The following is a 15,411-nucleotide window of genomic DNA, read 5'->3' as shown; positions in this document are numbered from 1 at the left end:
ATACGAGTCACTTACATCTATTGGCATGGGATCGATCGGGAGGGGATGGAACTTTTAAAGTATTAGGAGTAGAACCCTCGTTTTTGGGTTTTTTCCGGGTTTTTTTCGGTTTTTTTTTTTCATTTCTGACATTGTTTGCCTTCATTTGACACCACTCGGGGGTTGTACCTTCGTGCCATTTTGAGATATCGGACCAAATGGTTGGTGAGTAAGTAAGTAAGTAACATATATACACTATTATAGAGTAGCCCGCTGTGCGGTCCACCAACAATGAGATATATATAACCTTATGGTAATAACCTTTTTGTTACTAAAGAACTTTTACTAAAAAATTACCAACAAACGTATTACCACACAGCCCTATTATATTAAACTCTAAATTTTTACCACAGAACTGTTTGTAAACAAAAATGCGTAGGTTTTTTTTTTTTTTAAAGGCCCATTCAGTGATTTGCTCATCCCGGACGATCGTAAAAATTATCGCAATTCAGATTGTAGTACCCTTGGTCATTGTCATAGATGTGCTAGTGGTTCAGTCGAAAACTGTGTATTTAAGACCAACTAAGGCATTTTACACGAATCTGTAATTTATGTACTGTATATAAATTAGCTACATGTATTTGAATGGGGATTCAAGTTTGTCAATACTGCTTCTTCATTTTTTGCCAAAATTTTCATTTCAAAAATACCAAATGACAATTTGAAAGACTTATCCTCCACTTTTAAGCAATTTATAAACAATTTTAATTTTTAACACTTTCGCTGGGATCACTGAATGGGACTTTAATTAACATCGCCACGCTTCCCCGAACTTGGCAATTGCCAACAAACTTGGTATTACCGGTACGCGGTGGAGACCTCCATATTTTGTATTTGGAAAGTGTGTAACGGGGTGTGTAACAACAAATGCACTACACTGTGGTGGTTGATTTTGCTAAAAAAGTCACATAACCAAGGGATTTCCGAACTATATAATAGGATGTGGTCTAAATATGATTGTGGTCCATCCCCGGGGGTCCATCATATCAAATGCTTTGGAAAAGTCAGTCAGTCCCAATGGTTGGTTTTGTCAGTTCCCAACTGCCGAATGTGGAAGAGGCTCATCAATGCAGGGTGAAGTGCGAATGTACTTGACATTGCCAAAATAATGCTGATGGTCAATTTTGTCAACACGCTCCTCTATAGATTCTGTGTCACTGTGATAAAGCTCTCCGTTATAAAAGAGCTTATGCAATGGCAATAGGGGGAGTAAGCCCCCGGCCCCGGAGGACACATTACATTTTTGGTAGGTACGCTCCTCCGGAATTTTGAGGTGGTGGTGCAGGTCTTTGGGAGATGACGGCGTATACCGGTAAAAGTCTTTTACTAAGCTGAGAACAGCCAAATCAAGGATCTTTCTTGGCTTTCTGGTTGACAATCGCCTGAAAAGAATTTAAAGAAAACAGAAATGCGAGAAAAACAGAAAATCATCAAAATCGAGGGTCTCTAGCGCTCTGTTTTGGTCAAAATGCAGGGGTCTTTGGAGCTGCGCGGTCCAAAAAAGCTTAAAACCAGCCTGGGCTCTCGTTCCGGGAGAGCATACCCGTATGGTCATTTATGTTGATTGCCCCCTCCCTGCGAGTCGGAAAGCAAGAGCCTCGCCCCATTTATGAAATCATGTGCGCTCGCCACTAGTTTCATAGTTTGTACACCGACTACACCGACTTCCCCGCCCCAACAAACAACCACCCACCTAATGTCAACAAGTAACTACGCTATCCAGCAACTGTCTCTAAAGTGATTCCTCCAGACGGATGATGCTCAGTGTGAGTTTTCTGCCAAAATGATATTATTACTGAGTGTTGTACTTGTTGTAATTATTAATCAGGACTCAGGACATCTGCCAAATCAATGTTTTTCTGATGTAGGCCTAGCCAAAACTATTAATTCAAGTACAGTGTCCTATCTTAGGTCTAGTTACAAGGAATCACGTGTTAAATTTGTTGCCAAACTTTGCAATTTAACAAGTTTATCTTTATCTTCACTTAGTAAGTTGATGTCTCGGTAGTCAGTAGTATCGAACATTGCAGGCGTATCGGTTTCAGCACTTTCTCGGTATGGCAGAACAAGTGTCAGCGTTTGTCACAAGAATCCAGTCGCGACTTGCATCGATAAAGAAAACACTAACTATAGAAGAAATTGAAGATGGTGGAGAAAAGGGAAAGCGTGCTAAAATGATCCAATTTTGGATCTTTTGTCGCGCCAACCTGTTGATTGTTCTGCTCTTGATATCGCTTCTCATCGGCACCATCATAGGCTTCAGCATCAAATTAGGCTCGGGTAAGGAGTACACAAAGGAAGAGATAGATTACATCAGCTTTCCAGGCACGCTCTTCCTCAATTCCTTAAAGATGGTCATCATTCCACTGATCGTCTCAAGTTTGATCGCAGGCATGGCTTCTTTAGATAAGCAGTCGTCTGGCAAACTGGGCGGCAAAGCGATTTTATACTACTTCACAACTACTTTTATTGCGGTGATATTGGGTATGATTGTGGTGGCGATTATAAAACCAGGAAAACACGGAAAGCCAACTACACCCGAGAATGTGAAAAAAATGGAGGAGGTGGACACTGTGTACGCCTTTATGGATCTTCTGAGGTAAATGATTAAATATATTATGTTAAAATTTAACCCGCTGACCAATCGGGATTGAAGATTCCCAGAAATATAAGCGGCAGGAGTAGCGTAAGTATACTTCTACGTATAAAAGCTTATAAAAATCACCGCTTATAAAACTGCACTGAATAATAATTAGCCTAGCACAGGAACCTTTTATTGACCCAGCAAACACAAAAACGTTTTAAAAACGTTTAAATAAGTTATATTTTGGCTTTTGGTTAAGGTAAAAACATTTTAATAACATTAAAATGTCGGGTTATATAAAGGTCACGATAACGTTTTAAACACTACAACAATATTTTTAAATGTTTTCAACAAATGTCATTGTAAACTATTTTTGCAAACATTTTTGCCAAATATTTGTGTCAATACTTAAATAACATTATGTTAAAATATTTGAACCCAGCAAACACAGAAATGTTCTTAAAATGGTTTTTCAAAACCTTTTAATAACATTTAAATGTCGGGTTATATAAAGGTCATGAAAACGTTTTTAAAACGTTATTGAAAATATTTTGGGCAAACATTTTTCGCAAAATATTTTTTCAACCCCAAAATAACATTTTGTTTAGAATGTTTTGTATCAAGTTTTCGAGAATGTTTTTGGAATGTTATTAAAACGTTTTTATACCTTTTATATAACCCGACATTTAAACATTTTCTGTAAAACATTTTTGTTTGCTGAGCAGTAGATTATCAAAAAATGTTTTTTAAGGTTATGAAAACGTTTTATATTCTTAATATACCCTTTATATAACCCGACATTTAAACGTTTTCTGACAACCTTTTATAACACTTTGCGAATGATGTCGAAAACGTTTTGTGTTTGCTGGGGAAGGATTATATCGATTATTCTGTTAGCTGCTTAATAAGTTTCTTATCTGTTTGAGATCTTATATGGGATTGTGGAAAATGATTTTACTGTCTGCGCGCCAGATACTAGTGATACTGATATGTGGAAAATGGGTGAGGATGATGGGTTCGTGCATGAGAATCTATACAGTGCCAAACATCAGCAAAACTTCTCGGTTTAGATAGGTACTTGCCAATAAAAGCGTTATCAGCGGCCAAAGTTAACATATCGCGTGCATTATAATTCCCACAGTTTTCTCTTTTGCTTAGACTCTGGCTTAAACCATGACTAGATCCACGTTGGAATAATATTAGACTTTGTTCCTGATTGTTTTATTCTTGTCTAAATAATGCCTGCCTGTTGTATCTGCCTGTTTCAGCTAATTTGCTGAGCCTGGGATAGGTGCCTTGTTCAATCGTACCTTATCCTGGTAAACCTAATCTGTATTGGTTTTAGAAATGTTTGCTTGATTGCATTAGTATTCATATTTATAGCCATGTTTAGATGGTAACTTACAGTTGAATTGACTTCAATGTTAGGATGGAAGTCACTTCAAGACCGTTGTAACTATTTTAAGGCTTTATTGATGTATAAATCTCTAAATAGTTTGGCTCCATCATATCTCTCTTCAAAATTCAATTATATTTCAGATAGACATTGTGTTAATACGAGACAAGCCGCAGCTGATCTGCTGGCGCTACCACCATGTTCCAATGGCAATGATACTGAATATTTCAAGTCTTCATTTTCCTATAGTGGTGTTCAAGTATGGAACAAAATTAATCTTGACATCAGAAAGTCACCAAGTATTCAATGTTTTAAGCGCATGTACAATTTATGATGAACATAATGTTTGTTGCTTTAGGACCAATATTGGTCCATTTTGCATTAAGATTATATCGTATGTTTTGGTTAATGTTGATGAATTTGGTTGTTATTTGTATCTTATTTTATGTTATTGTTAATTATCTCATCATGGTTGATGCGCACAAAACATCATGATAAACAGTATCTTCATTTTATGTTTGTATATAATTATGTGGGGGTGCGCGTGTGTGTGTGTGGGGGGGGGGGGTGAGTGTATAAGGTGTGAGTTTTTACGTGAGGGGTGAAGTAGTGTGGGATGTGTATGTTTGTGCGGTAGTGAAGATATGAGGACGATAATGTTGTGTGGGGAGTAGTGCAGTGGTGGATATTTGAGGGTGACAGGAGAATATGAGTTCAATATGAGTTTGATTTTGATTCGGATTTGTGCAATATATTTTATTATAATTTTGTGCCATGTTGAGTTACCAATATTATAGTAGTACTTTGTAATGATTTGTTCTTAACATTGTATTAGTTTAAGTACTTGTAAATTGGTATTCTCTATTTAAATTGTGATTTATATGTTTATGCTTTATTATAATACTCATGTATCTGTATGTTTTTAATGTTATGCAGGGCCCCGTGTAAGAACAGCATTTTAGCTGATCGGGCCACCCTGGGTAAATATGATGCAATAAATAAATAAATAAATAAATTGACGGTAAAGTAAGATGAGCAACTTTTAATCGTTTTCTCTTTAACAATGGCGCACGTCAACTTCACGTTAATAGAGAGGTTGCGATTTCCAAATGTACGTATCATACGCCCGGATCGACATCTATTAAAAATCACTCTCATATCACGTACGTTTGGAAATCGCAACCTCTCAGCCCATCAGCCCACCATTCTAAGTTAGTGTGGGCCAATGGTCGATGGACGGTACATGTTTTCGTTCCGCGTGGACGCGCGCCTTTAATTTAACGTTAAAAGTTACTCGTCTTTGGTAAATTTACCGTCAATTATAAGTTACCATCTGATACGATACCCAACAAAGGCCCAACTTGCAAGGAAAATAATATTTTACAGTGATCAACGGAGTATAAAATTAAAAGAACAAACAATGAGTTACAGTAAGTCCTTAACGCATGATATCTCATTGTTTTCATTATTTTAATATGACGATCTTTTTTTTTTTATCTATCTGACTTTAACCTTTTTAGGAACTTGATACCACCCAACATCGTGCAAGCCTGTTTTCAAACGGTAAGAGCATTGCGTACATATGGACAACGTAGAGAATCCAATATCACTTTATTTTTGGTGGACAATATTTCATTTGAGAGCTAGGCTTATTTCTAAAACTGTTCGTTACAATTGCATTCGTAGATTTTTGTTCAAATAAATATGAAACTCACAATCATGTATACCAAGAGCATATATTTTTCTTTAATTATCGTTAATATGGATTCCGAGTCCGGGTTAATTGAGAGGTTGACGCGGTATTCCATACGCCTTCATCAGTTAAAGCATCTTAGTGTGGAAGCTGCGTTCCGGCGTGTAAGTCGCAAATTTCATTAATAATTTTGTGCGCATTTTCATCTTTTTGTACAGATTGTGATTCATAATTGTACGCCCGGTGCTTTACGTCTGCAACTATTCAAAACCACTCTCATCTCTTGTAGCGTCGTTTTGAATAGGTCTGAATTTAGGCGGGCGTATAAGCACCAAGACCTAATCACATCCTACAGTACATAGCTGCTCACCAAAACACCGTTGTTTGCCGAAATGCTAGCATCTCCCAAATGCGCCAGCGATGTCATCAATTTGGTACGGAAAGTCGGTCACTCGATACGCTTGCAAAGGGTACATTGTTTTATATACAACAGATAAAAAATATGCAGATTCCTTGTGATACTTTTTACATATCGGGGCGTAGCAAGCGGGAGGACAGGTGGACGAATTCCAGAGGCCTCGAGGGTTCAGGGGCACCGAGCAAAAGCAAAAATGAAATGGTTCAGTTCAGTTCAGTTCAGTTTTATTTCATCAAATTCCATCCATTCAATAATTACAATATAAACTAGAGCGGTTCTCGGGTTGCGCGGTTTTCGGCATACGCGTTTGGTGTGTAAGGTTGTTGGGTGATGGTATGGTAGTGGTTGTGTTTAGATGTGAGTTTCTTTTCAGAACCCTGTATGGGCGAAGCATGGATGGGGAGTGTGGGGTGATTAAAGAAAGAAATAATATGGAAATGTAATAGGCCGCACAGCTGTGTAATGTTTATGTTTTACAAGATGCCCAGAGCACGGGTTGGGATATGGGATATCCCCTCGTGGTGTCGAGTTCACAACAGGTGTTGGTATTGCTTTACCAAAACAACCCGAGCCGTGTGTTGGAAGTTTTTGTATGTATAGACAGTTTCATAGCAATGTTGACTGTACCCACCAAGTTTCATGCCCATACGACAGATTTTAGTCATTTGACCTCAGATGACCCCTAAGTGACCTTGGATTACCCCCAAAATGACATTCCAAACATTTGACTCTTAATGTTGACTGTACTCACCAAATTTCATGCTGTTATGTCAGTTTTAGTAATTTGACATCCGATGACCCCTGGGTGACCTCGGATGACACCGAAATGACCTTCCAATAATTTGACTCTAAATGTTGACTATACCCACCAAGTTTCGTGCCCATATAACAGTTTTAGTAATTTGACCTCAGATGCCCCTGGGTGACCTCGGATGACCCCGAAATGACCTTCCAAAAATTTTACTCTTAAGTGTTGACTATACCCACCAAGTTTCGTGCCCATATGACAGTTTTTAGTCATTTGACCTCAGATGAACCCTGTGTGACCTTGGATGACCCCGAAATCTATTCAGCTCTGTAAGAACATCAACTACAAATACAACTGACCAAGTTTAGGCGATACACCATGTTGTTAAAACCCCTGTAGACCCTATAAGGAACAAACCAAAAGATCGATGACGTCCTATAAACGTAACTAGTTTCATTTCTCAGCCGACCCCCTCCCTGCCAGAAACGTAATAATGAAATGTTGAAAATTTTGACATAATAATAATAATGACACATTCTTCAGACCGATGGTTTTGTACAAACGTAATCGAGTATTTTTACCCCCTCACCCCTAAACGAAACTCGTTTATAGGACGTCATTGATCTTTTGGTTTGTTCCCTAATACTCGGCATCAGCGCACATGTTGACTTCCAAACTTCATCACAACATAAACTTCGACAATGATCCATTCATACTGTCCCATTTATTGATACCTTCTGTTTGTATCAATTGCCAGTGAGCAAAATACACGTGCTCTGTTCACTATACACAGCAAGGTATATGTAGCTATGTGCACGATATTACAACCTCTACCTTGCTGCATTTGATTTGCAGTTCTGACATCTGGCCTGCGCCGGTTTAACAACCAGGTCAAACCTTTGGAGCGGGGCTAGACAGGGATGACAGAATGCTGTGTCGTCATTAATTAAATAAAATTTATTACTTTTGGTAAACAAGGGTTGTCTGAGAAGAAAAAATGTGGAAAGGTGAAAAGCAAAATGAAAAAAAAGAGAAGAAAAACAGAAGGGGAAAATGGGGAGAAACAGGAGGGAAATTATGATTTCCTTTCTCCATCATTTTGTCCATGCTCAAAATTAAATGTTGAGATTAAAGTTTTCATTTTTCGTTGGAAAGGGTGTGCACGAGTGATTGCGTGTTAAAACAAACGTTAACAAACAAAAACAAAATTCCCTAAATTGTTATGCCAAAATAAAAAATTTAATCTTGTAAAGTTTTGGCTCTATGTAAAGTTTGGAAGGATTTTTGTTTCTCATAAAAAAAAAAAAATCTGGTGTCATAATGAGTCAAAAGATGTATGTTTTATACAGTAAATGAAGTAAAAATTATGATGCGCAATGATTATGCCACGTTATTAAATTTCTAATCTTAATATTTCGTCTTTTGTCAAAATTCAAAAAGTATGTGATAGCTGATTTATTGCTCAACCACACCAAGTATTTAGTTTTGTTTAGTTGTGGCGTTAAAATACCCAAACAATTAAGTTTCTGACGATACAGTTCTTTCAGGGACACCCTGTATATAGCATGTTTGTACTACAGTATCGATTTTATTGAAGGTCACTGGTAAACAAACACTTGATAGTCTGTGCCTCGGGCCAGACTGTATGTGGCTATCACGATGTTTGTTTGGATCGCCCGACACAAATTGGCTGTGTAGGAGACTAGTTCTGTGCAAACAAATTAACGACTTTATAGCGAACGCGAGTGTTTCCAAAAAGCAGAACAAAAGCAAACAAAAATACACCCATTGCCCGCTATTTACCGCACGAAATGAACGACTCTAATCATGTACCGCACGAAATGAACGACTCTAATCAGCTGCGGCAATTCCCCAATGGTGGATAGGCCTATACTATACACGTATTCTTATTCGTGCATTTGACGGACTTGGGTGTTTTTGTTTTTGTTAAATATCTCCTCTCCTGAACACATATTATTATAGAAAATCTATCTACTTCTTCATTCGATTACATACTATATACCCTGCAACTTTCAATCTACACAGTGGCTAGATAAACCCTTAAACGTGCGAACAAACATTGCAAAACAAAATTAAAGTATCGCTCTCCGCCTATGGCTCCGCCCATACAAAAAGCTTTTACAAACATCGTATAATATGGTGAAAATGATGAGGATGCCACTGAACGCAGAGCGTGTTGTTGTGGCAATCTTTACAAAGTTAGTATATTAAATAATTATGATAAACAAAATTTTAGAATAATAATAAATACAATAGCAAGACATATGCCTTGTGGGTTAGGTATATTAAACTTATTATCACAAGAGCTAAGCTTTCAATTATAAATCAATGAGTAATGATGGTGAAAATAACAACCAAACCTACACAGTAGGTGTAAAGGGGTTATAAAATCCCAATATAATATAAAACAGTTCAGGCATGGCATAAGTATTACGGTACAATAATAACAAAAGTGTATTTAGCCCGGGTGAAAGCATAAGCACATGATTGCACGTGCACTTGCAACGAGTCTAAATAATAAGCTAAGTTATAACTTACATAGCAGGTAACTATTTAATGGAATATTTTGTGAATTAAATCTACACCAAGATATTTAATGCAATGATAAATTAACATGGTAAATGGTGTATAGTTCTGCAGAGCAAAAAACAATTAAATGCAAAAGTGATAGTCTGCATACAAGGCCAAGCGAGCTGACAAAATTTATCAAATAGCATAATTTTAATATAACAAAATAACAATAATAATAATAACTAAAGACTGGAACAATACAAACAGACAGACAAACGGGTCCGATTTGATGTGAAAAATATATACTGAATTAATTTTATAAAAATTGATCCTGACAAATGAGAAGAGGAAAAAACCCCCAAAAAACAACAACTGCAGGTGTAGGCTAATCAGTGTTGTACATATGTGCTGATGAGGATTTTTTTAGCGTTGGATTTGAAAGATGGTACTGAACTACAAGATTTGATAGACTGGGGAAGTGAGTTCCAATAAAGGGCTCCTTGAATACTAATTATATTATCAGCCAATTTGGTGTTGGACATTTTAACGTGGAAATCATTGGCTTGTCTAGTATGGTGATGGTGAATGCTTTTGTTAGTTCTAAAAATCTCATTAATGGACAAATCTTTTGGGAGGAGATTGTGGTGGTATTGGAACATAAATGTTCCGAGTTGATGGAAATAAATATCTTGCACCTTGAGAGTATTGAGTTGTTTAAAAAGCGGGTCTGTATGGGCAAGCCAAAGAGAGTTGGTGCATGTCCGAATAATTCTTTTTTGTATAAGGAATAATGAATTTATATGGGAATTATTTTTGTCAGCCCAGATAATGTTGCAGTAGGATAAGTAGGGAGAGCAAAGGTGTTATAAAGTGTATGTATGATTCCTGAGGTAGATGGGGCGAACCTTACGGATAATACCATTATATTTAGAGACCATTTTGGATACATTGGAAGTGTGAGATTTCCATGAAACATCGTCATCAATTAATATGCCTAGAAATTTAGTTGTGTGAACTTTGTCTAAAATATGATTATCTATGAGAATTTTAATATCTTTGTTATGAATATTACTGTATTTATTTTTGAAAATCATGAAATTAGTTTTTTTGATATTTAAGGAAAGTTTATTTAGTTTAAACCAGTTCGAAATGGTTACTAGTTAGGGATAGGGCTGATAAAGGCGATGTAAAAAGGGCCCGCAGTGCTTGTCCATGTGCCGAAGAGGCTCTTACCATCTTTACCTTCATATAAATCAATCGTTTACTTTTGGTGTGTGAAATTAATCTCTTTAAACTGCTAGAGGTGTCCATTTCAAGATCTTGACTAGCTTTTCTGTTGCACATTTTATGTGTGCGTCTGTATATTTTGTACAGTACAAAACGAGCGCGAACGTTGTGGAGGTGACCAAAATGAACTTAACCGCGGAGAGTGGCGTCGAGATGAATGATTCTACCAAGGAGCTAGAATTCGCTGGCAAGTTTGAAGATAAGACTAACATACTGGGATTGGTGGTATTCTCTATATTGTTTGGGACGATCATCGGAAGGATGGAAAAACAAGGAGAACCAGTCCGAATGTTCGTAAACTCCTTCATGGAAGCCATCATGAAAATTGTCTCCATTATTATTTGGTAAGTTTCGTAAGCCAATGCCACGGAAAAAATATGTTCGAACACAGGTTGCAATAATCGGTACGTTAGTAAATCTTCCATACTGCGTGTACTATTTGAGTAACTTGAAAATCTTTGAAACTAAATATAGAGGTTACGATTTCCAAACGTACGTATCATACGCCCGTACAACTATTCAAAATCACTCTCCAGTGACGGGATTGTGAATAGATCTACAGACATACGATACGCACGTTTATCGCTACCTCTCTAATACGGTATTGTAATATTGCCTCAAAATTATGTTCCTCTTCCGCATATTCCTCCTTTTTCCCTACCTATCAATGTCGGGAGAACATAATGGGTGATGATCATGATGGGCACGCCAAATTGGGTTTATCCTAATTGGACCGCGGTAGAATTGAGGATCATTAAAATATTTTTTCTAAGATTGCAGAAAATGAAACGACAGGACAGGTCACCTGTTATCGTTTGGCCGCATGTTACTTGTGTGAATGATAATAAAACAGAAATCTTTCATTTGACTTCTCCCAAATCCCACCAAGCATGATCCCTGAAACTTTTGTATCAGCACCTCTGATCCGTGATTTGGGGGAAATTGTTTTCGGACCGACATGAACCTATGCCGTGGTAAGGTGCAACCTTTAGTATCCATATTTATAGCCATGTTTAGACGGTAACTTACAATTGAATTGACGGTAAAGTAAGATGAGCAACTTTTAATCGTTTTCTCTTAAAACAATGACGCACGTCAACTTCACGTTAATAGAGAGGTTGCGATTTCCAAATGTACGTATCATACGCCCGGATCGACACCTATTCAAAATCACTCTCATATCACTGGATTTTGTAGATGTAAGTGCGTACGATACGTACGTTTGAAATCGCAACCTCTCGGCCCATCAGCCCGCCATTCTATCACTGGTCGTAAGTTAGTGTGGGCCAATGGTCGATGGCCGGTACATGTTTTCGTTCAGTGTGGACGCGCGTCGTTAATTTAACGTTAAAAGTTACTCGTCTTTTCCCGTCAATTATAAGTTACCATCTGACATGATTATACGATACCCAACAAAGGCCCAACTTGCAAGGAAAATTATATTCTACATTGATCAACGGAGTATAAAATTAAAAGAACAAATAATGGTTAGGTGCAACCTTTTGGTTTTATGCAAGATTGGCACCCTGCGCAATTATTGCTGCAATTTCTTGACGCGTCTACATACAAAGGCTGCAATGATCAATGAGCATATCAGGAAAACGTCAGAAAGTTGTTTTCTTTACCCGGTTCTGTAATTGTTACAGTTTCATTCCAATTTAACAGGTTCACTCCAATCGGTGTGTTCTTCCTGATCTTAGGCAAGATTTTAGAGATGGATGATTGGGAGACAACGTTCCAGCAAATCGGCTTGTTTTGCCTCACCGTCATGTTAGGACTAGCCCTTCACGCCTTCATCGCCCTACCGCTGTTGTATTTCATCTTTACCAGGAAGAATCCTGTTACCGTTCTGGTAGGAGTTGCCCCGGCTCTTATGACAGCATTCGCCACTGCATCGAGGTGAACAATAATCAAATGATTTTGACAAGAAGATAATATATTAAATACTATTTCATTTGCACAAGGTTCATTCCTTGACGGGACCATTAATTGGGGAACTGACCAAGATGACAACAAAATGTTAAATGAATTGAGTTATTTGTATTCCAAAGCGATACAGTCTATTAGAGCCATATTTGCCATAACTTCTGGAGGTATCTGACAAGACAAGAGAAGACGTTAATTTCAATCCTGTACAATTATTTCAAATCTTTGCAAAATATAAACTCCAGAAGGCAAATAAAGACCATCTTGATTTGTGTCTACCGCTTTTACAGGTAACCGTTACAATCAAGTAACAAGTGCGAAATCGCAAGTAACCGAACACGTTAATGCTTTAGCAATAACCTTTAATTTTACATTATGGTTCCTTTTCTCTCTTTTCCTAAATAGTTCTGCAACGTTGCCAATCACTCTGACAAGTCTTGAAGAGAACTTGGGAATCGACCGCAGGGTGACACGATTTGTCTTGCCTATTGGAGCCACAATCAACATGGACGGAACCGCTCTGTATGAGGCTGTGGGTGCCATCTTCATAGCTCAACTCAATAGCGCAACTTATTCTTTGACTCTATCAAAGGTTGTTGCAATCAGGTAAGAACCGTAAGATAATAATGATCTCTATGAAGACAGTACCAAAAGGTTCTTAATAGTGTCCTCTAGATGGAATCTTACGCTAGAACCATCAAAAAGGTTGTGACTACTGGGGGACCGCAAACGGTACACGCGTGTCGGAGAGCCATAAATGGTTCTCGAAAATCCTTTGGTACGTTTAATCCTATATTCTTACTAGGACTCATCTCTAGTCTTGCTGATGTACCGTAGTTAGCAATGAATATTAATATCAAAATATTTTTATTCAGCATTACGGCTACCTTGGCTAGCGTTGGAGCTGCTGGTGTACCTCAAGCTGGTTTGGTTACCATGGTGATTGTCTTGAATGCCGTTGGCTTACCAATTGATGACATCGCCCTCATCCTTGTCATTGATTGGCTCCTGTAAGTTTATGTATTAATTTGCTTAAATCACAAATAAATACATATCAATAAGCATAATAAGCATGCTATAATATCTTTGATCGACATGCCATTTCTATTCACGTATCTTAACTTCTTAAAATATGTTGAAGCATTTTGAGTAGAAGCTACCATTAATTCCCCGGACATTAATTCTCAGTCAGGCCTGTTCTCAGTACTCACCATTGAAATCGCAACGTTCCTACGCGCTACAATTGGTACTGCACAATACGATGCGCCTCCAACGGTTGCTGCGGAGAGGCCAAAATACGCAATGGGTGCATGAAAGCGTTACGATGAGTGTAACCCACATGTAGTAGAAGTTTCAAATTACCCGGGCAAATTGCTTCCTTTCACACCTACATTGTTTGTCTTGGTTTTGGATTCAAAAAGAATAGTTGCATTATCTGAGATGTATCGGTAACGTACTACGTGTTAAGGATCAAAAACCCGCAAAGGTCAATAATGATCAACTAGGCCATTGCCCTTTCGCCTTTTACCTTGGGAACTCATTTACTATATTTGTTTACATCCCATGTGCAACCAGGTAGGTAACTATGCCAACATTCTATATACTGATTAAGTTATTGATTCCGTTGCAGGGATCGGTGCAGAACTACTATCAACGTATGGGGCGATTCTATTGGTACTGTCATCATATATGAGCGATCTAAAGACGACTTGGAACACCTTCCTGGACAATCTGAAGATAAAACTAACGATGACGACGACATCGCCCTTGATGATGCCATCACTGGCGTGTAAATCCAACATGTCCAACCGTTGGCTTAAATTAAGTTTTAGTATTTGCATAAATAACTACATTGTTACACCCTACGCACCTACATGTATATATACTCCGGCAATTAACACGAATATTAATAATGAAGAGCCCTACAATGACTTTACCAGATCATATACCATTATTATCGTGCTTCTCATGATCCCAAGTAACCAACCTAGTTTATAAAATCCTAATCCATTCCCTACTTCTGATCTCAAACTTCACCTTCCTAACCTTTGTCCAGACCCGAATTTGTAATCTGATCCTACATCAAATCATATGACCTAAAACGTAACATAGAGCGCAAGGTGTGATGGGTATCTATAACTTCTATAACGATTTGATATATGTATACAGTTTTGATTTTACTCAGGTGTTGCATGTTTTTCTTACATAATTATAGTTAAGCAATTTTGCTGGTTGCCACATCCAAAAGATGATCTTATTCTGGAAAGGACAAGTTGATTCGATGTCCGAGTTGCTCTCAACGTAACGGTAAAATATCCGCAAGACGTCCAACTAGATTTTGACCTTAAAGTCAAAATAGTCTTGCGGGACTTTAAGGCCAAAATTATCGGACGTTTTGCGGACGTTTTGACGTTGTGAGAGACGCAGCGGCTAATTCTCCATAGCGTCTTCCGGAGCGGGTACAATTTCCAGCCAGCACATGCAAAAAGACGTTCACTTTGCGACGGGGTTCTTTTTTATGCAGCTCTGAGGGAAAAAGCGTCTCCCGCTCCAATCACTGAATTGGGATTAAGGAAAGAAAATAAATTCACTTTCTTAATTGGCAGACACTCGACAACATAGGATCGTGAGCTATTTTGCTCTGGTTGTATATTTCATATTATTTTCTCCGAAGTTTAATTTACATTTAATTATTTTCTGTATTTCTGCAACAATAATAAGAAGAAATAAATAAATAATTTCTATACATCTACATATTACGTCAATTCGTATTTTTATCAGCGTGACC

The 15,411-nt window shown here is 37.7% G+C and overlaps 1 protein-coding gene across 1 annotated transcript; it reads left to right on the top strand.

Moving 5' to 3' along the window:
- The first annotated feature begins 2,039 nt into the window (after positions 1-2,039).
- Positions 2,040-15,360, top strand: LOC140153168 (excitatory amino acid transporter 1-like). Its single transcript, XM_072175835.1, has 7 exons — positions 2,040-2,638; positions 5,540-5,582; positions 10,785-11,041; positions 12,363-12,596; positions 13,029-13,229; positions 13,499-13,633; positions 14,254-15,360. Exons 1-7 carry the CDS (start codon positions 2,097-2,099, stop codon positions 14,414-14,416), a joined length of 1,575 nt encoding a protein of 524 aa, XP_072031936.1. The 5' UTR covers positions 2,040-2,096; the 3' UTR covers positions 14,417-15,360.
- The last annotated feature ends 51 nt before the right edge of the window (positions 15,361-15,411 follow it).

This window comes from Amphiura filiformis, chromosome 5 (genome assembly GCF_039555335.1).
Source record: "Amphiura filiformis chromosome 5, Afil_fr2py, whole genome shotgun sequence".
NCBI lineage: Eukaryota > Metazoa > Echinodermata > Ophiuroidea > Amphilepidida > Amphiuridae > Amphiura > Amphiura filiformis.
The sequence above is the reverse complement of the archived record's forward strand: the minus strand, read 5'-3'. Positions and strand labels throughout refer to the sequence as shown.